This window comes from Suricata suricatta, chromosome 14, assembly GCF_006229205.1.
Source record: "Suricata suricatta isolate VVHF042 chromosome 14, meerkat_22Aug2017_6uvM2_HiC, whole genome shotgun sequence".
Classification (NCBI taxonomy): domain Eukaryota; kingdom Metazoa; phylum Chordata; class Mammalia; order Carnivora; family Herpestidae; genus Suricata; species Suricata suricatta.
Window position 1 is genome coordinate 53,393,871 of NC_043713.1, and position 24,764 is coordinate 53,418,634.

A 24,764-nucleotide genomic window follows, 5' to 3' on the forward strand; every position below is an offset into this window, starting at 1 on the left:
TATCCTAACAGAAGATAATTTATTTGCCCAAGTTGGCAGATTTTAAACCTTAGAGTTAAGACAGTCTGTAATATAATTTATTCTTTGCTCTCTCAGGAATAGGTAAGAGGCTTATATAAATAAATAAAAATTATACCTACTTTGCAATAAATATTTTCTTAAGTATTCTGATAGCTCTCTGTAGAACTATTGTTGCTAAATGTTTTTCAAACTGATCTTAGAATTCAAGGCTTTGGCTATTTAATTGCTTACACCATTTTATTCCACCTTGAAATCCATTGTTAACAAGTCAAGTATATATTTAGGCCATCCCCAAAGAGAGGTACATTAATTCCTGAAGTATATACCAGTCATTGGAGGAAGAAGGGGATAGCCCAGGGATGAGGAAACTCTGCCCTCACTTTGTACCTCACAATCTATTCTTTATTAGCTCTTCCTCAGGGGAGTAGGAGTTGTTAATCTGATTATTCAGTCTGGAATTCTTTGGATGAAACCAGAGCATTGAAAAGCCATTTGAATCTGTGAACACACCCTTTCTCAACCTGGAACAGGCCAGGAAATAGTGTGAAATTTCCTTGTGCACTTTTTCACTTCTAACACAAATGTCTAGTGGTCATTTTTCTTTCTTCCACTTTGACTTTGTCCATGAATTGGTAATAATGCTTTGATTCCCCCCCCCCAGAAAACCAGCAGTACCATATGTAAAGCCCAGACATCCCAGAACTTTTTCCTCCCAAATGGAAGCTTTTTCATAGCCATGGACTAGTAATGTGGGTCAGTTTAGTATTCTGCAGCAGAGCCAAAATATTTTTTCCATAATGGTAGTGTTACTCTCTTTCCTTTGGCAGAGGTAATATGCTTCTAAATCTTCTCACATTGCTCTATGAAGAAAGATTCCACCTTGAGTTTTGGGGAAAGGAAAGAGGAGGAATAGATAAGAGACTTGGGAAAAGCGAGGGGCTTCATTTTAGTTTTTTCCTCAGCCATGTGCCCCAGCTTACTTTAACCTATACTGAAGGATATCTGGTACTTACAGAGAAGTGAATATATTTATACTTTGTTCCTCATTTAACTGTTATTGATTTTGTATCATTCCTTTAGAGGGAAGAATAAATGCTTTAGATAACTAAAGCCTTAGATAATTGTTAGTAGTTGTGATCCTTCTATTAAGGGGTTAAAATACTAAAATGTACAAAATTAAAATCCTCCTAAATTACAAAGTCTATGAATGGTATAAGAAGAAGGAAATTGATTTGTCTGCCCTACATAAACAGAAACTACTCAAAGCCTCTGCCCAATGAAAGCCCTGTTCCTTACAATCTGTAGACTAATTGAAAGAAGAGGATGCAAGGTTATTTTATACCATGTGATAAGAGTGAATCCTAGCTAGAGTTACATAAATTCCCATTCATCTCCCTCATTGCGTTGTACTTCTGGACTGAAACTTGTTTCCAGAATCTCTGTCATTTTTCCCCTTTGCCTTTAAGCTAAGCAAAGAGGCAGCAGAATCATTCAAAGCAGTCAATCTGCTGAGGCAAGGAGAGAAGTAGACCTCGGGGTTCTTTTATCCCTTTGCTAAAATTCAAAGAGCTACAATGTGTTTAGAAGGGCACAGTACCCACTGACTCAATTGTATGAATAGCTCAAAGTTAGTTTATTGCTATATTCACTTTGTATTACTAATTTATTTTATTTTACTTTATTATTTTTGGAATAATCATAGCACATGCCTCTGTTCCTCCTTTCCTGAGTGTTAGGTTGGCTTGGAGCAAAGGATGGGGGAGTATTTCCCTTGACTAGTACAAAACATCTGGATCTCCAGATTATAGAGATTTAGAAAAGCAATAGTCCTAGAAATGAGACTGTAATGATGAATATATGGCAGAGTTCAAAAACAATTCAGTGTTCTGATACTTTTTCAGAATAATACCACGATATGAGTTGGAAGACATATGATCACTAAATGAAAAGATAAGTGGACACAATATTTTTAGCATCCTATTTTTACTGCCCCAAAATGTTTGATTTTAAATTTAAGAGAAACTCAAAATTGAAGAAATGACTCAAAAATGTTTCCCCACAGGCTTCTGTACATTTCTATGCCATCCCTTACAATTATGAATAACTTCTAATTTCCCTACAGGAAAAAAAAAAGAACTAATACAAAACTTAGAAGAAAAATGGAAAAGTAAAGCCTCCTTGAGTAAATGCTTAAGCCAGTTCAGTCCACTCCAGGAATTACTCACTGCTCATCACAATCTTTTACCCACAGTCATGCCTTTCTAAAATGCCTAGTTAACATCACTCAGCAATCCATACTCTGGACAACACTAGCCCATCCTCACCTCAGAAGTGGAAGGACATTTCCCTTTGGCTACACCTGACCTTGGATCAAAAAGCAGCTACCCCTGAAGCTAGTAAGTCGTAAGGTTTAGGAAAAAAATTCAGCAGAGTCCAAAAACCCCAGCAGAGTCTCCTAAGACTATTTGAACTCAGCTTTCTTGCTGAGTGGTGAAAGAGAAACAATATTGCTTACCTTAGAGTGTAATTTGAAGATCAAATGAAAGAATGGCATAAAGGTGCTTTATAAAGTGGTAAGTAGTTTATAAATGCAACCAAGAACTTTTGTTTTTCAACTTCACCAGATCCCGTGTTGACTGAATTAATGTTCTTCACTGTCCAGATGAACTCCCCCCCCCACTGAATTCTTTGGAATGGGTAGCAGAAGGGCTCCTGTTGTTCTCTGACTCGATGCCTGCGGTGAGGGTCTGAACTGACAGAAACTCACTCCCATGACTCAGCTAACATCCTGCTGGGAATGGGGACCTTCCCCTTCTCAGGTTTTGTTATTTGAATATTTTGAAACCCAGACTCAATTCTTCCCTTTAAAAATTGCATTATACCTTTCCTCCCCAGCTATCTGAGGCCCAAAGTCTACAGCAAATGCAAAAGAACATTTCAAGGGAAAGAACCATAACAGAGTTTTAATCCCCTCTGCCCTTCCATACCCCCTTTCCCCCCAAAGGCAGTCTTTCATGAAAACTGGGGCTGTAATTTGAAAGACCTTTTATCTACCCCCTAAAGCAGCTTTTCCAGCTGCTCAAATTACACACACGTTACTCAAATACACACACATGCACACACCAGTAAGCCGATCAACCGCAGGCAAATCTGACTTTTCACCAACTTGTAGCCACAGATAGCAAAGGGACCAAAGTCCTTCACCAGCTCCAAAAAGACACTGCAAGCGCCAGCGGCGCCGCAGTAGCAGCCTCTGTGCTGCAGGCTCCCGCCAGAGTTTCAGGTTTCATTCCTTGAGGAGCTTCGCTCCCTTTGCCCAAGGCCCCACTCCTGTGGGCTTCACCCACTTCTTTCCTCAGAAGATCAGGAGGAACCGAGTCATTCTGCCACTTTTGCAGAGGAGGAAATGGCTATGAAGAAGATCTCTACCGAAGTAGCCTGAAGCCCAAGACTCCTGGCTGGATCTCTCCAGCCTCCCGCCCACGTAGGCGCATGTGTGTCTGGCAAAGGTCCCAGTTCTCAAGGTGCCTGAGCTCCGATGGGATGTGGAGGAGCCTAGTGGGAAGAGCAGCAGCGGGACTACAGTCGGGATGGTTAGAGGACAGAAGGGATGGGACTGGGAAGAAAGGCGGACTCCGCACAGAGGCACTCTCCCGCCCCTAGCTTACAGACAGTAACTTCAAAACGCGCAGATGGGAGGCAAAGAAGAGGCCTTTTCTCCCGATCCTCTCCCTTCTCTTCCCCACTCCCCGCCTGAACACCTGGTGAAAAAGCAAGGTTCAGGTATACCTGGAGCGAACACCATGATTTCCTCCAGCTGTTACGCCCCTAGGTGAGGAAGACACAAAGGCAGATGGAAGGGTGGGAGAAAAGTCAGGACTTGGAGGGGTCCAGAGCAGGTGGGCGCGCAGGGCGTGGGCCGGGCCGGTCAGCACCTTGGACAGCTCCCCGCCGCTCGATTCCCGGGCGCCGCAGCTCCAGCCACCGCGGCGCGCTCAACCTCCACAATGCACTGCTCTGCCGGCGGCCACCGCGGCGGCGGGAGGAGGAGACCGAATCCTGCTCAGTTCATCCCTCATTCCTGTGCCAGCTCAGCGTACGCGGCTGCTTAGGGAGCAAAACACTCCTATCGCTTCCACGGGAGAAGGAAGGACGGAAGAGGAAGAAAGTAAAAGGTAATTGCCCGGCTTCCCGGCAGGGGGCAACTAATTGCTTCTAATTACCTGCTGTCTCTCGCCCCCGTGGATATTGGACTGACATTTAGGATGGGTTTGCCCTTTTTTATATATATATAACTCAAAGAACTTCACTCCTGAGGATAACTCTGAGTCCTCCGGGTTGGATGGCTATGAAGAGAGGGGTGGGGCCTCCAAGTTAATCGGCCCTTGGGGTCCAGGACTCCTCTTGGCTCTCAATTTCAGTCTTCTACTAACGTCAGAAAGAGAGCTAGAGGGAAGGACAGGGTAACTGGAGCACGTGAGGAGGGCTGGAGAACTGCTCCCAGGCAGCCAATCCGCTCTGAAAGCTCTTAAACTTGGAGGTCCTCAAGGTCATCACTTTAGAGAGAGCAGGGCTAGCCAATGCAGAGGTAAGAGAGCTCGGTAAAGCATGTCCTCACCGGCAAGTTCACACACTCCATAAAAGGCTGAGTCAACAGAGTTCCCTTCAAGTATGAGAACAGCTCTGAGACTGATCAAGAAACATTAGTGCTTCCCCTGCCTTCATCCAACTGAAAACTATGTCCCCCATAAACACTCAGTTCTAAAGATACTGAGACGTGCTGCACACTCACTTCATGCTATGGAGTCATTGCTCATTGTTAAATCATTATCTAGTACCCCCAAGAAATGTTTGTGTAGTGTAGATATCCCAGACTAGATGTTACCCAGCTTGAAACAAGTCCAGCTGGGTTACAACCCCAGACTAATGTGACCCAGGATCCTCCCATCTCAAAGCAGATGTCAGTTGCCTTGGGTTTTATTCTCTCTGTTTACAGCTGAATGAAGTTTTCCAAGAACAAAGGGTGATCTGGGTCATCTCCAGTGTTTCTTCACTTACACCTCTCACTGGAAAATATAGCTATTCTGAAATTACAATATTTCTTAATAATTTGGTGGGTGGCCATAAGTTCTGCACGCTTTTGCCAAATATAAAGCATTCAAATAGCCTTATTGGCACTGGTTTTGTTCAAAGCCATCTGATAGATTTAAAATGCAAGCAGTTTCACAGCTTTTGAACTGCAGTTTGCATGGAGGCATATGGGCAGCCTCAACATAACACAATCAGTTCTGCTCTGAGCACCTGGCTCAACACAGGCTTAAACAGGCGGAAGCTACCCTGGCAGCAGCAAGACGCAGGTCAGCTGATGGGCAGGATAAAGTATATGCATGACAAGATGCAGTCCTCTCACTTCCCCAATCTACAAAAACCAGGGACCAAGAGTACTTCATTCTGTCTTCTTTGCTTTATCACCAAAATAATGTTTGGATGACTGAAAGCCTCTCGAAAAGATCTCTCCCTTGCCTGTATTTTTTCAGGGCTTTATTGTCTTAATGCATAAACAAATTATCCATGATTAAAGTCAAGGGAAAGCAATGTGGTGGTAGAAAAGAAAAAACACTTGGAAATGAGTCAAACTCAAGGAGAACATCTCCACCATTTACTAGCTGCGTAACCCTGGATAAGTTACTTAACTGTCTCATCTGCAATATAAGGATTAACGTATTGTGAAGGTTTGTTGCAGGGATTAAATGTGCTAATGAATTAACTGATCTCTTAAGAGGGAGCACAGACCCAATTAAAACCATTCTAGGAAATTGCTGACACACTGGGAGTAGATGACACCCTACAGGAATGCGAACTAAGTATGCTAAATCAGTACTTCTCAAATATTAATGTGCATGTAAATCCTATGGAAATCTTAAAATGCAGACTATAATTCAGTAGGTCAGGATGCGGACTGAGTTTCTGCATTTAGAACAAGCTCCCAGATGATGTCCAGGCTGCAAGGTATTGCTGGTCCATAGAACATAGTTTGTGTAGCAAGGTATTAGATATTTCGGCATTTAAAAAGAAACCATTTATGCCACCTACAACCTCAGAGCATGTCTTTCTAAATGTTAAATAAGGAAGGAATACAGATGGATTCCCATAGACTTCCAAGCTAGACAGAAGCCAAGGTGGGTAGTAGAAATAACAAATGCCTGAAAATGGTCCCAAGAGGGTCTACGATTAGTTTGCTATGGCAATAGCAGGTAAGATGATCGAGTAAAAACCAGTGCAACAGGTCAAGGACAGAAGAAAAAACCCCTCAGTCCATCCTCAGCTCTTCACCCTCTTCCTCCTGTGAACTCTTCATTTTCTCTATCTAACACATTATTGCTACCTAGCCAGAGGACAATGTACTCCCAATTCAGTTTTTGCATGCTTTTATTATAGTAAGAGCAATTAATATTATTCCCCATAAAATCTAAGCACTTTAACAAATTTTTTATTTATAATTATTTCATCAATAAATTTTATATTCAACATTATCTCCAATACTTACTACTACTGGAGGTATTATTCTCTTGGTTTAATTTACAGATTTGAATAGTTCTGCTAGATTTTTTATATCTTAGTGTAAATGATCAATATAATAAACCATCTCACAGGAAAATAAAAATTTCCTTTTATTCTACCATAAGAGCTAGATTCTTGATAGATCCAATCTTATTCCACAACTGAGGCCTTAATTCCCAATATAGTCTCACTGAGTCTGTTGAAACACCTCCACTCAAGGCAACTCATTCTTTATCAAACAATCCACTGCATTTTGAGATAGCCGTTTACCAAACAGGTATCAGCCTCTCAACCACCGCCATCTACCTCATTCTAGCACCTTCATTTCTGGTCAAATGATGGGAAGACTGAGAGGAAGCAAGACAGTGAACAAGTTGGACTAGATGGCACAACTTTCTTATTTTCATGCTGAGCTTCTCAAACTGGGCACCCCTACCTAAGGATCCTTGAACAGGTGCTGGATGAACTGGAAGGCACAGAAAGGGGGGAAAAAGGGAAATAAAAGAATCACCTGATAGAATCAACGATTATACTTAGAAACTTGGGAGAATGTGTTTTGTTTTTTGTTTTTTAAGTTTATTTACTTATTTTGAGAAAATGTGGGGAGGGGCAGATAGAGAGGAGAGAGAGAGAATCCCAAGCAGACTCCACGCTGTCAGCCTGGAGCGCAGTCCGTGAACCATGAGATCACAGCCTGAGCCAAAATCAAGAGTCAGACATTTAACCACCTGAGTCACCCAGGCACCCCAGACACTTGGGAGAATATTTCATGGAAAAATGGACATGCACAAACTATGAAGTAGTGATTCATGTGACACATAAACATTAAATTAGAAACTCCAAAGAAACTAGGACAGGAGCCTTAGAACTATTACTCTCAGACTTCCCACAAGCTCCCATCTATTCCCTCTAACATTAATTTATTCTACTCTGTTTTTAGAGCTTGAAAAGATAGAAAAATTTGAAAACCCATCTTGAAATATTCCCCATTTCCATTATTTGCAGCTCACCTTGGCTTGGGCCATACCCTGATTCATCCCACTCCATACTTATTTTAATGCATTATTCAACCAACTATAATTTCAAAGAATTTTTAGTATCTCTGAGGATAGTTGAAATAGATTGAAAAGAAAAATTTTCATTATGAAGCATTAAAAGATAATTTTTTTCCAAATGTCTTCGCTTATAGTTTGCAAATGGTTATAGAAATGAAGTGCTGGAAAAGAACTCTTTTCTTCTAAGAGCTGCTAGAAGTTGTTGAATTGCCTAGGGAAGTCCATAGAGGTGAATTAAGCAGGAATTTAAAAAGAAATGAGAGAATATGAAATAGACATGAAAACAGAAAAACCGAAAGAGGGAGAAGACATTGAAAAACTAATCTTTTGCTATCAAATCTGTAAAGACTTACAGAAAGTGAAGTAAAAATACATTTAGAGGGGGAAATGACATACATTGAAAAAAAAATGAAGACAGCAGATGGAATAAAAGGGAAGGGAAAATAACAACTATACTGCTGTAAGATAAGAAATGGGAAATATTAAAGCATTTTTCAGGCTTAAAGAATATAGGACAGTGTCTCTGTAGGTTTGCATTTTATGAAGCAGTATATGAGTCCTGTGAGATGCTTTTTAAATGGTCTATGAAAGAGCCATATTTTCTGAAAGGAAACATCAGCAAAATTTCTCTATTGGAAAAAGTAAATTAAAACAGTTAAAATATTATAGTGTGCTCATGAACAATGAATATTTTCCTGAAGAAAAATTCTAACATTGTTTGAAGTTCTTTTTCTCCTACCAAAGGGCTATGTATCTACGTCCACTTCTGTACTAAAAATTCTCCCAAGTCTCTCTCTCTCTCTCTCTCTCTCACACACACACACACACACACACACACACACACACACACGTAAGTTGATTTTACAAGATGGCAGAAAAGGGAGAATCAGTTGAGAACAACATTCAAATTAAAGCCAATTGGTTAGTTTTTAAAAAGAAGCACAAAGTGTTTAATTCAATATTCCACTCAGCTTCAAAATTGTGAATAGACAATAAATTCTAAATGCAGAAATCTGTTTATATTTATTTTCTAAACTAAGTCCATTTCAGAAGGGAAAAATCAATGAGGAAAAGAAGACTGGAAAGAGAAGAGGTGAAGAGAGATGTAAAAGACAGGAAAGGAATATGATATTGGGAAAGAAAAGAGGCAGCAAATAGGAACAGAGCTTCCAGGGAAGAGCATAAATTACAAAAGAAAGAGAGTTGCCTTGGACTTTGGCTCAGGTCATGATCTCACAGTTTGTGAGTTCCGAGATCCATGCACGGCTCTGCACTGATAGCTCAGAGCCTGGAGTCTGCTTAGTAGGATTCGGTGCCTCTGGCTCTCTCTGCCCCTCTGCTCCCTTCCTCTCACCTCCCCCGCTTGTGCTCTGTCTGTCTCTCTCTCTCTGTGTCTCAAAAATAAATAAATATTAAACAAAAATAATAAAATTTTTAAAAAGGAAGATACTAAAGACAGAAAACAATGACATATTGAGAGATTCAAAAGAGGCTTTAAAAAACCCAAGAAATAAAGAATATAAAGTATGATGACAAAGATTAGAACCTCAATACAGTCCAAATTGATCTTAGATCTGCTAACTGGCCTGTATGTTTAAGAAAAAAAAGTTAATCGTTACTTCCAGAAATACTTAATTTTTATTGCTCAGTCATAAAAAAATGAAGTTTTGGCATTTGTGACAATATGGATGGCCCTAAAGGATATTATCCTAAGTGAAAATAGACAGAGAAAGACAAATGATTTCATGTATATGTGGTATCTACAAAACAAAACAAATGAACAAACAAAAAACAGAAACAGACTCATAAATACAGAGAACGAACTGGTAGTTGCCAAAAGGGAGAAGGGCGGGGGGCTCAAGTGAAGGGATTAAGAGGTTCAAACTTTTAGTTACAAAATAAATAAGTCACAGAGATGAAAAGTATGGCATAAGGAATACAGTCAATAAGGTTGGTAATAGAGAGTGACTATACTTATAGAGGTGAGTATTGAGTAATGTATAGAATTGTCAAATCCCTATGTTGTGCACCTAAAATTAATATAACATGGTGTGTCAACTATACTTCAGTAATAAATATTTTAAAAAGGAAGAAATATTTAAGAGCTTTTTAAACGATTGTTCAAAGCTCCTCATCTCTATTCAAAGGTTCCGTTCAGAATTAAAGGAGTCATAGTGCACTACACAGGAATTTCGGTATCAGAGAAGAATTATGTTAGGCCACAGTAGCTAAGAACATAGCAATATTGACTCTGGTTACTTTTTAAAAATCTGCTTGTAACATAAGCGGGATCCTTTGCAATCTAAGAGTAAGAAAAGAATTCCTAAATAAGACACAAGAAGCACAAATCATAAAATAATTGATCAATGGGACTTTGTCATAATTAAATATTTCTTCTATCTCAAAAACATTGCTAAGAAAAATACAAGCTACACACTAGGAGAAAATAATTCCTATATGTACATCTGACATTTATATTCATAATTCTTACAACTCAGTAAGACAACAACCCAACTAAAACTTGCCAAAATGTTTAAATAAATACTTCATAAGACAAATGTATTACTAATGGCCGATAAGCATATGAAAACTTCTCAACACAATTAGTCATCAGAGAAATATAACTTTAAACCACAGTGAGGTGTAATTATATACCTAGGAGAATGTGGAAAATTTAAAAGAATGGCAATGCCAAGTGTTGATGAGATATGGAGTAACTAGAACTCTCAAACATTGCTGGTGACAATGTAAAATGTTATAACCACTTTGGAAAACAGTCTCACAGTTCCTTAGAACATTAAAAATATATTTACCCTAGGACACATCTATCACCCCTATGTGATTAGTGAAGAGAAATGAAAACTGTGTCAGACTTATGCATGAAAATTCACAATAGCTTTATTCATCATAGCCGGGAAGTAAAAACAACCTCAAAGTCTACCAGCATTGTATGGCTACACAAACTGTTGCATACAGAGACAACAACATGATTAACCGCAAAAACATACTCAGTAAAAGAAGCCAGACACAATAGAGGGCATACTGTATGATTCCATTTATATGAAATTCTAGAAAAAACTAAAGAGCTATAGTGACAGAAAGAAATTCAGTGGTTATCTGGAGCTAGAGGACATGGGAAGGTAGATTGGAACTGGCTAAAACCAGAAAGGAACTTTTGGGGCTGATGGAAATTTACTGTTAGTAGTGGTTACATGGGTGTATACATACATTAAAAACCTTTTGAACTCTACGCCTATAATGAGTGCACTTTACTTTATGTAAAGTATATTGCCATAAGGTTAATCTAAAAAATAGCTTGTGACAGTCTGATATTTCTAATAAATAGAAATATGAATAAGAATATCCTAAAAATGGAATATTTTGAGAACTGGAATTAACTATAAAATATGCTAACGCAATGTTTCCTAATTTTTAAAAATGTCAAATCTAATTTCACATTTTCCATTCAATGATTTTGAATTATTGTATTTAGTCAATATGAACGATTGAAGAATGAGTAATTATAAAATGTTACACTTTATTTAAAAAATAAGCATTCTTTTCTTTATTCATTTATTCAACATGCATTTACTGATTAGGGGATCAATACTAAGAATAGTATCAGATACTAAAGATTCAGAGGCATAAGGCACAGGTATGCTCTCAAGTAGCTTAGAGTCTCGTAGAATAAAAAAGGGAGGTAGGTAGGAGAAAAGGAGAGGAAATGGGAGAAAATTACACTGAGACACAGCTGAGGTCTGCAAATATTTCTCTACAGAGGTGTCTAGGAGCCACGGTTTCATGAAATCAGGGTACAGATGTATGAACATATCTACAGTAAGCTGGAAATGGAGTTGTGCATGCTAAGCCCCCATGTCTGCAGACCAAATCTTACCTGAGCATCTATGCTTGGCTCTCCCAGCAAAGGAAGACCTAGGTCAACCAATCAGCTTGTGCCTGCTCAGCATAAGTTACCTGACCAGCCTCCAAGACTTCCCTTTGCTCCATGCAAGAAAAGTGACCCCGCTTTCACCAATCAGCAAATGCCCAGTATGATTTCCTTGTTCCTGATCACTTTGGTCTATAAAAATCTCTTACCTTATAGAGCTCTTCAGAACTTTTTATCTGCTCTATTGGATAGTGCACAACTCATGAATCATTGCATAAAGCCAGTGTGATCTTTTCAATGTTTATGATTGTTGTGTTTTTCCTTTAACACACAAGAATGCCACTAAATCCAATTGGGAAGATAAAGAAATTAAGGCATGAGGAACTCTCTAAGGGAGAAGGAAAATAAGAGGTCTGAACTAGAACTTAGGAGGTTGAACAACTAGCACCAGGAGAAAAAGAGCATAGGCTAATGTTGCAGGATTTTTTACAATACTCAGGATTCGTTATCTTGCCAATTCGAAGAATGAAGATGTGGACACAAAATGAGCACCAGGCAAAAGTTTATTAGAGTATAAGATCAGAAAGGAAGAATAGTAGGAAAGTTCTCTTTAGAGAGAGGGGACATTCAAAAATTAATGCCCCAGGACAATTTTCAAGGGTTCTTGTTTTATAAGGTTCTGGTCATCCTCCCCATTCCCTTCCCCTTTGTTCCTTCTCAGGTTTTATCCTTATTGGCTGATTAACTCTAGGTGCTGGGTTGTCCATTCCTGATTGGCTCATTTCCATTGTATGAGAGGTGGTCTATGGCCATACCAGTTCCTTGTGGGTCTACTTATTTTTAGTCAGGTCTTCTGTCAAATTCCTGAAGGAAACCTGAGGGGGAGTCGCCGGAAGGGGTTGCTGTGGTCAGACACTCCCAGCATTGTTCCAGAATATGTCTTTCCCCACCCAGAGACCTCAGGTCCATTATAATCCCTTTCCCTCACAGCCTAGTTTATGCTGTTCTTTTCGTATCATATTAACAAAGCTCAGGCAGGATTTCGGAGTTTAAGGTGGAGCTGTTCTGCATGGCAAGATCTTGAGAGCAGCTCTGTTAAGTGACTGCTTCAGTGCACAGGAAGTTAAAGAATCCTGAGAGAAGTGTCTGGGCTATTGAAGCCTTCCTGGATGGTAGGTGCACAGAGGGTGGAGAAGATAGTGACCCTCACGGCTTGGTTTCTACCAGGGGTAGTTCAAAATACAGTCGCCCCTTGAATAACGCAGGTCTGAAGAGCAGGGGCCCACTTACACATGAATATCTTACAGTACAGTACTGTAAATGTATATTCTCATCCATCTTCTCTTACTTTACTCTAAGAATACAGTATATGATGCATCTAACACACAAAATGTGTGTTAACTGACTGTTGATGCTATGATGAGGCTTCAAGTCAACGGTAGGCTATTAGTTAAGTTTTGGGGAATCAAAGTTACACACCTATCTTCAGCTGTGGAAGAGGGGAGGTTGGCGCCCCTAACCCTTATGTTGTTCAAGGGTCAACTGTACTGAGATGTTACCAGATAAATCTAAGGAGAAAATAGTTAAAAGTTCTTTGAATAAGATAATAATACTTAAGTAACATAATTAATATTTGGAAATTGAAATAAAGATCTTTCAAAGTGGAAAATTCCTTTTTTACACCAATTCATGTAACAATAGTAAACATTGAGCTGATTCTTACAGCTTTAGAAAGAGACTGAAATGAGTTCATTAAATAAACAAGTCAATTCTTAACATTTGAATTTTAAAATAAATGCCTAAAATGCAATGAACAGACTAAAGTCTTGAAAGCCAAGGCTTTCAATTCATTGCCGAAGTGGAGGGGAAAAAGTTTTTTTGAGTCCTAGCCTCAAGGGCTCAAATTGTAAAGTCTGTAAAATAATCAGCATTGGGGGTGAGTAAAGGAAAAAAAAAAAAGCATAGCCGGTTTGAAAATTCATTCTGGGCTTGGGGACAAGTTTTGTTTTTGTTTTTATTTTGTTTAGAAGAACAGATAAGAAACTACAGATTTAACAGGGTCTCCAGAAAAGGAGACTGTTATCATATGTCTGCATCCCAACCCTGGCCAGCCCATGAAGAGGTAATGCCTCAGAAGGAAGGGACTAATAGCACCGATGAATTTGGAGAAGACCCAAGACCTTCATTTGACTCCCAAAGATAGATAGATATATATAGTTCAGAAAGACCTCCAGCCTCTTGAAAAATTTCCAGGCCAATGGCTAGAGGGATAAATACCAATAGCAGAGTGAGTTGTCCAGATAAAATTTAGGGCCCCCTCCTAGGTCCTTCCTAACCCCAGCAAAGTCTCATACGAGTCTGTGAAAAACAAGACAACGGGTCCAAAATGGAGCCGCTTATGCCAAGCACCTGAGTCACCAAACTGAGACCTAATTACAGCTTTGGTTTCCCAGTAATGGAATCTTAAACCAGTCAATCAGGCATTGCCTGATCAGCGGTAGTTACGTAATGTGCCCAATAGACCCCCTACTACCCCCTAAAGGAAAGTAACCTTGCAAAAACTGTGCTTTTTATGCCTCATAGAACCTCCTTGTTCCTGCTCCCTTCTGCCTATAAAAGTCTTTCATCTTGTGCATCTCCTTTCTAGGCGCTAGATAGCTGCCTGATATGAATCGGGTTTTATTCAAATACACTCTTAAAATGTTTAATATGTCTCAGTTTCTCTTTTAGCACATGGGGAGGACTGAACATGTCGCCAGCAGGGGTCTTGAGGTCAGAATAAGAAAGGATGCAAACAAAGAGACCAAAGGCCTTGGTGAGAGACAGCCATCTAAGATGATTCAGGGATCTAGTCCCACAAGCTAAGGACAAAGTCCCATCTCAGTAGCTGCCAGAAAACAGCTGGTGTCTGAAAACTGGATACTCTACCCCCATTAGTTTGGACACAACCTCAAGAGAAAGATGCATAGTAGAAATCTTTTATTGGCTATCTAGAATCCCGAGTTTTACTCAGGTTTCTGAAATGACAGTAATCAATCATTTTGACTGACCTTGTCCAGAAGTTACTGGATTAAGTGTTCTGCTACCAAACAGCTTGATAAGCAGATTAGCATTAGTTAGAGACAAACATTTTTTAGTGGCCAATGCGCTTCTACCAAACTCTAACATCTTTGGCTGCCTGTTTAGTGCGTTGACACAGCATTTCTGGGTGGAATGTTATTACTTCCATTCCACACAGCTGCCTCTATGTCATCCCAGTTTAAATAGTACTCCTCTGAGCAGTTTTTCCTGCCTAACCAGGTTTAGAAGGCCTAACACCTGTCCCCCACGATACACACACAAGTGTGTGTGTACCTCTGCGCATGCGCACACATGCACGAGTGCGCGCGCGCGCGCACACACACACACACACACACACACACACACACACACCACTCATTCCCTATCAAAGTCCTAGATTCATCGCCTTTGTATCACTTTCCTCAGTTTGCTATCTCCTACTTCTTTGATTACCTATTTAATGTCTGTTAATTATCTGTCTAGTGCTACACTGTTATCTCTTTAACGGCAGAAACTGTCCTGTTTTATTGTCACAATACTCGCAGTGCTTAGCATGGTCTTCCCTATCTAACAGCCATCCAATAAACACACATTGCCGTGCCAAGCTATATGCTGTTCTTTGCCTAAATTTATTTAATCTGGAGATGCTGTTATTGTTCTCATTCTAAAGGCAAGGAAAATGAGCCACAGAGCAATTAAGTAGCTTTGGAAAGCCAGTTAATGGTAGAGCCAGAATTTAAACCCAAGTAGAAAGGAGAAAAAACAAAGCATGTCTGACTCCAGAGCATGCTCTCCTGTTTCCTGCAGAATGTGTTCTCTTTTTACAAACACAAGTCAATGGTCTGGGCCTCACCATCACTGCGGTTGTGGTGAACCCACCCCAAGACCAAGATACCATGAGGTGGGCCAAACAGTGTCTCCTTCGTCTCTAGAAAATTAATGAGTAGAGGAATGATTCAGTCCAAGGGTGTAGAGGAGTTCACTGACAGAGCAGAGGTTCCGGAGGTCACTGCAGGTCTATGGGGGGGGCGGACTACATGGGATGAGGATGAGGTGGGGCATTTGTTGACTCAGGGACACTTCGGCACAGCTTAAAAAGAAAATATTTGAATAATGTTCTTTAAAATTACCTTACTGCAACATCCACCCTGTCCCAATCCCAAACTCCAGAAATTCCTGACCCTGAGGTTCATGAATGAGATGACAAGTGGGTGGAAATAGGGGATTTTACACTCACTTTAATTAGAACCGAATTCATCAGCTTTCCTCCCATTTAACATTCTCCTATGTTCTTTCTCCATTAGTGGTGGCATCTTAGTGTAGGCTACAAGTGTACAAGAGACCCTTAACTTCACTGACTTTATTTTCTAAATATTTCTTAATTTGCAAACTACTCTCCATTCCCATCACCCCTTCCCTTATGAACGCCCCATGACCCCTCGCCTGGACTACTGCAATAGCACTGTAACTGCTCTCCTGGTCTCGTATCTCCATATTCATCTGCTTCTTTATATTCATCTGCTTTATATTCACCTTTTTCACAACCACTCAACTCTGCCTTCAGAGTGGGAAAGTAGTCATAGTGAGGAAATGAATGCATGTGGCTGTGTTTCAATAAAGCAATAAAAGCAGGTGGCGGGCCAAGTAACCCCTAATTCACCACATCGTTATCAGAGTTATCTTAGAGAATGCAGCACTAACCATGTCACTGTACTCCTCTCCAAGAAAATCATCAAATACTTGATAATGCCACATTGTTACAGAAGATCCAAACTTCTAAGTATGGCCTACAAGCTTGACTTGGTTCCTGCCTAGTTTCTTACATTAGATCTTACCACTCCTTGCCTTTCATTTTGTGTTCCTGTAACAATGAATTGTATCTAGTTCCTGCACACAGAGGTTGTTCCCAATGTTTCTAGTCTGATATCCTCATCCACACTCTTCCTCCTGCCTGGAATGACCTGCTCATGTTTCCTCTTCACTTGGCTAATTTTTGTTTATTCTTCTGACAAGACCCAAACAACCTTCTAGAAGCTTTCCATAATCCACACAGGAGCAGTGACCCACTGCTGTCTCCCAGGAATCTGTTTATCTCTGTCATTGTTAGTACTGTACCCAGTCATAATTATTTGCCTATCTCCCTCTTAACTATCAGTTCCTCAGTGACAGGTTCCTGTATCTCATTTACTTTTCACTTCAAGCCCAGCATTTTCTTATCACATAGTAGAAACTATATATATTTTTAAGCTTATTTATTTATTTTGAGAGAGACAGAGACAGCAAGAGCAGGTGAGGGGCAGAAAGAGGGAGAGAGAGAGAATCCCAAGCAGGCTCTGCACTGTCAGTGGACATGGGGCTCTAACTTATGAGCCATGAGGTCATGATTGGAGCCAAAACCAAGAGTCAGACACTCCACCTACTGAGCCACCCAGGATCCCCAGAAACTATAAATATTTTTAAATGTTTATTGAATAAATAAATATTTAAATGAATGCACTAAACTAGTCTGATTTTTTAAAAGAGTTTATATAAATGAAATAATAGGGCTTATTGATTACCAGCATCCTGTCTGCCATATACGTCTTTAGTTATATCAATATGTGTGCATGCATATGTGTATGTATCCTACTATAAATTATATATATATATACACACACATATATATAACAATTTTACTATGGAAAATTTCAAAGATTTCAAAGTCAAAAAGAACTATTTGTTCTTAACAAACTCTACCCCATCCACTACCACCTGGTGCCAATATATAATAATTTATGGTAAATCTTATTTTCCTATACCTGTACTCACATCCCCAATCCTCCCACTTCCGGACAGTTTAAAATGCATCTTCAATATTATCATTTCACATAAAACTATTTCAATAGGTATCTCTAAAAATTAAGAATTAAAACATTTTAACATAATCACTACATTATCATGCCTTTAAAAAATGAACTTAGCTGTAGTTAAAGTTAATCCAAATTAACACCTTCATCATCTTACAACAGTAATATGTCCTTAAATACTTTAACTCTGATCTCACTCCTTGCAATGTATATATTATGAGCAACTAATATTGAAATTCTAGCCATTCTCCCCTAAAATTAGATGTTACTGTTTTATAGAATCTATATTTCCTTATCGACATGTATACAAATAGCTAGCTTGCTATAAAATCCATTTAGTGTGAGATCTTTTTTATAATGACCTTTTAGATTGTATTTATCTTTTAAAAAATGCCTTTATTTCACCCTGTTCTTGAAGGATAGTTTTATTGTATAAGTTTTTGGATTGATTTGTTATTTTTTTTCCCCAGTTCACCAACTATTTCTCCATCTTAGTTTTGGACAGGGCTGGGTTAGACTGGGACAAGAACTCTATCGATTTTATCAACTATGAGCTTCCCATCTGCACCACCTACAGCAGCAAATATAGAAGAGGGTCTGCTCCCCACTCAGAATGGGCTCGGACTAAGCCTACGGCTCAGGTAAAATTTTAGCTCTCTCACAGATCACCAGAATCTCAGTTCTTACCTAATTTAGATAAAGCTGGTTAAATTAAGCAGTTTGAGCACCAAGGTTTTAAAACAAAAGTCTATATCCAGGGACACAGTGGTAAAGAGAGCAAATTGTGCACATTTTTCCCTTTCTCCCACAGCCCCAGGGTCTTAGGGAAAGAATTTTCTCTCCAGAAGGGCTCTGAGGTCCGGTTGAGCCCTTAATGCAGGAAGCAGGCACACTGTAGAATGAGTTAGCAGACAGTTATAGGAGGCTTGCCTTTTAAAAAGCAAAGTCAGCCCTCAGGAGCAGCTCTGGGACTACTGGGAGCCAGCATTTGTTACAGTTCAACTTTCCAATGCTTGGTTCTTTGTCTCAGAAATAGCTGAAAGTCTCAGATCGTTCAGCTGAAATGTGCCAAGAAGGAGGATGGCCCAAGATAGGTCCGTCCGTTCCTAAACTTTCTGACATTTCTACCTCTGGTGTGTCTTTGTTCTTCAGGTTTATATGCGAAATCCTTACTATGCACATTTTCCTGACACAAGCCATATGGTACTTTGTTATAATTGTTCAACATCTCTGATGTTTACTGCACTGCTCTGATACAGGACAAACTGAACCCGAAGTACACAAATAGATTGGGGTCTGTGCTTAAAGTGGAGGTATTGTATGATTTCATCAACTTGCCTTTAGCTTCAGAAGTTGGGTTGGCATAACCCATGACCGAGGGTGGAGCTTTTCTGTAAGCTGCTCTCTGTCACAAAGGTGGGACTTAGAAGGGTGTACAGGATAATTCTTTAACAATGTCAACACTGAATGGCGTGAAGGAAACAGCTTCCCCACCCATTGCTCCTGTACCACCTGATTTTGAAAGCCTTTAGCCTGAATCCTCAACTTTTGCAATTATACCTCTCCTGATCTTGTTCTTTCCTTTTCTCTAGAACTCTTGAGAAAACAAGTTCCCATCATAAACACTGGCTTACGATAGCTACAAAATAACCTGGCTCCTGATCAAGAAGATTCTCTGTTTACCAAAACTACTATTGAGGTGAAAGAATAAAGAATAATAGTAATAGTAATAATCCTTCTGAAAGAGAGATGAGATACTACCCTTTAAATAAGACTTTACTTTTTATTGCTTCTCCAGGACTTTCATCTACCTACACAGCTGCACACTTCCATTAAACTAAATTCTCAGTTGTCACTGAAAGTTTACTGTGCTCTTGGGAAGCTCCATATATAAACCCAGAACCCAGAATTGAGGTACCCCTACCCTTTAGCTTCATCTCCTCCCTCTTCCATACAACCCACCAAAGTTCACTCAGTTTAAGGGCATTTGCTGAGTATTTCTATGCTAAGCCTTGAAAATACTAATATAAATAAGGCGATCTTTGCACTCAAGAAATTTGCCCTATGGTGGAGGAAACCAATTTTTAAAAACTAGTGATACCACCAGAAGAAGTACAATAAAATGGTAACATAATCCACTGTATCCCAAAACAGGGGCATCACTGTGAGAAGGAATGACTTCTTCACTTTGTAAAGTTAGGTGAGGACCTGAACATGGGTAGTTCCACTCTTCTCGTTTTGTCTTCAAGGAGAAAAGGAGGAGAAAGGGAAACTCCCCAGAACGTCTTACTTAACTGCTGCTCTTTGAACAGGATGACTAGACAGAATGCTTTGCTGCCTTGTACCTAGACTCAGCCTCAGTGGCTGTCCTTTTGGATGACCTGATCTTCAAATTTGCTCTCATCCCTGGCTCTTAGATGCATCCCCACCTAGGACTAGTCTCTCCCCGCCCTAGTGCCCAGTTCAAATTGGATCCCAGTCACTGGATTGCATGCCAGGACTTCCTAATGCATTGGAAGAAGGAATGTTTCTTCCCCACTCTTGACATTTCCTTCCCAGTAGAAGCACCATAACACTTATTCACTCATTTATTAATCAACAAATATTCATTGATAACTATATACCACTGCTCTCATAAAACTTACACTATACAGACACTGCCTGTGGAGAAGAGACAAACAAAATACTAAGCACATGTGATATCTGGGGTGATAAGTGCTGTGGAGAAAAATAAAGTAGGATAAAGGGATAGACAGTTTTAGGTAGAGAAATCTAGGTCTTTTATATAGCGGGGGTCAAGGAAAAGCTGCATGGAGAAAAGCATATTTGAGCAAAGACCTAAAGAGGATGAGGTTCTGGAGTTCAAAGAAGTATTTCGGTCTGGAAATATGAATTTGGGAATCATCAGTATCTGGAGCCATAAGACTAGAGGAGACCAAATGGAAAGAGAATAGGATAGATAAGAGTTCTCAAGATTGAACCTTGAATTCTAATATTTAGAATTCAAGAAGATGTGGAGAAATCAACAGAAAAGGCTGCAAAGAAGTCAAAGGAAGCAGTTTCATACTCTTGGCCCTTCTCTGCCTGTCTCTCTCTTTGCCCCATCTGTATTTCTCCCTTGAGGAGGAGTAAGTTACTTGATCAGTAAATCCAGGAGAGAACCTGATACTTGATGGCTCCACTCCTTCCTCTTGCCTTATCTTTATGGAGGTGGCTGCTTGCAGAAAGCCTTTATTCTGCTCCATTTCCCTACGTGAAAATAATCCTCAGGAACAATATGGAAAGGTCTGCAATTTCCTGTGCTGCCCATGACTTTGTTGGGTAAGTCTGTCTCATTCTGGAATTCAGTATTTTAAAGCTCATGTCTATATAGCTCTAAGCCACATTTTTCAATATCAGATTTACCAGTTATAAAGACAATGTTTTAATCTATGTCTGCCTGACGCACCTGGGTGGCTCAGTCAGCTAAGCAGCCAATTTCAGCTCAAGTCATGATCTCACAGTCTGTGGGTTCAAGCCCCAAATTGAGCTCTGTGCTGACAGCTCAGAGCCTGAAGCCTGCTTCAGATTCTGTGTCTCCCTCTCTCTCTTCCCCTCCCCTACTCACTCTCTGTCTCTCTCAAAATAAAATAAAGACAAAAAAATTAGAAAAAATCCATGTCTGCCTGATTTCTTTGCCTTATCTCCTAATTGATTCAAAATTCTGGCCATCAAGAAGTTTCAAGTTCATCAGATCCCCCTTGAAAGTCAATATTATGGAACACAAATTCAATTCATACTCAGGTGATCTATAAGTACACTCCCAACTCTAAAAGAAGTCCATGATTTACATCCCTGTCTGTCAGTTGAAAGCCAAATCTAGTCTCAGAGATTTCTGAAGTGGAAAGAAAATAAGATCATCTGTTCATAGCTTTTTGATGAGAAAACAGACACCCAGAGAGAGAGAACCTAGCCAGTTACAAAAGCCACAACTGTGAGTCAGGTGTCTTGACCCCCACCCAGTCTGGTTAAGAACCATTATCTACCTCATCTCATTCATTTCTGAAGGAGAAATAAAATGAAACAGATGAAGTATCTTCCAAAGATACTTCAAAACTATCCCTACTTCCCCAAATGCATATGTTGACTCATTATACAGCAAAAAAAGAAGTGACTATTTGGTCACTGAAGATAATGCCATATCTTTCTTAACTGCTTTTCCCTCAGTGATCTTTGCTTAATCAAAGAAAAAGCCTATTATTTCCTGTAATCACCTAGGGGACTGAAGAAATGTTCACTGATGATTCATGAGCACCAACCTCAAAAGAGCCCCTAACATTGTTTCCTTGGTCTGTGACTTTCTCTTTGAACTGCTTTATGCACTAGAGACTTCCCTCATTCCTTGTCAGAGAAACTGAAGAGCTCAGAGAGCAAAGCTCTCTCCCTCCCTCCCTACTGAACTCTACAAACACAGCTATATATGTGCCCAGCCTTTCCTGCCTCCTTGCAGTTACAGTAGAGGGGTAAAGCCAATCCTTCATCTGTCTGCAGATCCAATTCTCTCCCACCTTCTCAGATAAAACACCACCATCGATTTTCTCTTCCCTCTCCAGCAGTGTATTCTGAAGTGTATTCTCATCTGGACCATTTCTATCAACATTTCAACAAGCTCAACTCTCTTCCAAACAAAACAGAAAACAACACTTCTCTATGTCATACCCACTGGCACCTATAACCATATTCAGATTACATTATTCAGAGGACCTAAGTATTGAGGTGCAAATATAGTGCACTTTTCCATATGTGGTGTGAATATTAAAATAACTCACAGAAAGCCAATAAAATTATGAGGTTTTTTTATTGTAACTCCTTTAATTCCTTGTTTTCAAACTATCAAGTACTAAATTCTTTCCAAATTTACCTTATTTTGGTGTTCCTGCTTTGCTTGGAGCTGTAGGCACTAACTCAATCTGCTAAATGGGTAATCCGGAATGTGCTCTTTCTGTCTCATATTCACAACCGAAATCCTTGAGTCTTCTGTAACTTGCTATCTTCGTTTCCTCATTTCTTCTCCCACCATTTCATCAGACTGGCTTCTGCCCTAATCCCTCCACCAAAAGATGTATTACTGAGATTACCATTGACTCCCAAGATGTAACAGATGTTTTTTCAGTCCTCATATTATTTGATTTCTCAGTAGATTTTAACTCTATTGACCACCTTCTTCCCTTTTGAACTGCTCTTTTCTCTTAGCTTTTGCTCATTCTTCTGGTTTTTCTCCTTCTTCTCTGATTGCTCCTTCCCAATCTTATTTTTAGACACTTCCTCCTCTATGAGCCTTTCAAAGTTCGAGAACCTAGGGGCTCTTCCTAGTTCCTCTTCTGTTTTCACTTAGTAGGCTTTCTATAGTCAGTCCCATCCAGTCCTCTGATTTCAATTATCATGCATTTTTAGGAGAATGATGTAATTTATCATTCAAACCAGACCATTTTTAAAAGTAAAGGAGAGATACTATTACCAATGTTACCCAAACTGTTCAGAGCCAATCTGGATATGTATCACCCCATATATATGCCAATGAGTCCTAAATTTCTTTCCTGAGGGAAGACTTCTTCTTTGAGCTCCAGACTCATAAACTGAATTGGCTACTCACTATGTGCACTTGAATCCATGAATTAATTCATTTATTTAATAAATACTGAGTATCTATTCAAGGTCAAGCACTGTTCTAGGAACTGGTGATATATTAATGAACAAAAGAGATAAAGCTTCTGTCTTCATAGAGTTTATATTCTAGTTCAGGGTAGATCATTGAAAGCAAAAATATATAAAAATACATTGTTTTCACTATGATGAATGCTATGGAGAAAAATTAAGTTGGAGAAGGGAATAGTGAGTGTTGGGAGGAAGTTGGAAATTTTAGTGTGGTCAGGTTAAACTTCACTGAAGGTGACGTTTGAAAAAACACTTTCCTAAAAGGGTTGGGGAAGTAATGATAGTGGACACATAAGCTAAGGGAACAAAACATGCAAAGTTCTGTAAGTGGCAATAGGCATGGTGTCTTCAAGAAATAGCAATCAGGCCACATATGTGAGGCTGAACGAATAAGGGAGAAAACAGGAGATAAAACCATAATGTTAACCAGGTTATATCACATAGGGCCTTAGACAATAGTAAAGAATTTGGCTCTTACACTAAACAAAATGAGAATCTATTGAAGGGGTTTAAGCAGATAAAATGACTTATGTTTTAGAAGTACCACTCTGGCTTTAGGCAGGGGTGACAGCTGACCAGATGGGGAGTAAAGGCAGAAGCAGCTGGTTTGGACCAGAGCATCGGCAGGTTATGTTGTGAAAAGTGGTCAGATTTTATATGTATTTTGAAGATGGAGTCAACAGAACCTGCTGATGGATTAGATATAGGGTTTTAGATATTAGAAAAGAGAGGAATTGAGGATAATCCTGAGGTTTTTGGCCAGGACAACTGGAAAAATGAAGTTTCCATTTACTTAGTAAGAGATGATTTCAGAAAGAGCAAGTTCAGAAATGAGGAGCAGAAACTCATTTTGGGACATGTTAAATTTAAGACACATATTAGACATCAAGAGGAGCTCTCAAGTAGCCAGTTGGATATACAGATCTAGAGTTCAAGAAGAGGACTAGGCTGAAGAGAAAAACTGGGGAGTCTTCAGTTTCATATATGGTCTTTGAATCCATAAGCCTGGGTAAGATCACTAAAGAAGAAAAGAGAAAAGAGGTCCAAGAAATGAGATATAGGCTCTCAATATTTAGAACTCAGGAGGTGAGGAGGAAGCAGCAAAGGAAACAAGGAGCATCCAAAGAAATGGGTGTAAAACTAAGAGAATGTGATGCCTGAAAACGGAGAAAAAGTTTCAAGTTGGAAAGGATGATCATCTATACCAAATGCTACCAACAGGTTAAACAAGATGAGGACTGAAAAATGGCATCGAGGTCACAGTGACCTTGATACATGCAGGATAAGTAAAGTAGCAAGAATGAATGTCGAATTGTAGTGGTTCAAGAGAGAACTGGAGGCGATAAACTAGATAAACTAGAGACAGTGAATACAAACAACTCCTTTAAGGAGCTTCACCGATAAGGGAAGGAAAGGGACTTTAGCTGGGGAGAAAAGTGAGTTCAGGAGATTTTGGTCAAGGAGAGAAGAGATGATGCAGGGAAGAGGGAAGAGAGTTTGCGGAGTATCGCTCTTGCCGTTGAGTGGTCCTATCCTAAGAGGAAATGGCACTTCAAGTGAGGAAATCAGCCTATGCCTAAGTATAGTTCATCTATAGTAAGATGAGAAAAGACAACATAAACCCATGCAGACACCTGC

General features: G+C 39.6%; 1 protein-coding gene across 4 annotated transcripts in view; it reads right to left on the reverse strand.

The window, feature by feature from the left end:
• Positions 1-24,764, reverse strand: part of AKAIN1 (A-kinase anchor inhibitor 1) — a 104,042-nt gene that overhangs the window by 42,608 nt on the left and 36,670 nt on the right. Inside the window, exon 1 of one of the 4 annotated variants that reach the window (XM_029922175.1) lies at positions 15,824-15,885. The exons of 2 other annotated variants lie outside the window; for them this stretch is intronic. In XM_029922175.1, the coding sequence (XP_029778035.1) occupies position 15,824 (1 nt within the window). In that variant the 5' untranslated portion in view covers positions 15,825-15,885. Of the gene's footprint in view, positions 1-3,810; positions 4,145-15,823; positions 15,886-24,764 lie in introns of those variants that run through there. One more of the 4 variants, XM_029922180.1, reaches the window with a different exon arrangement.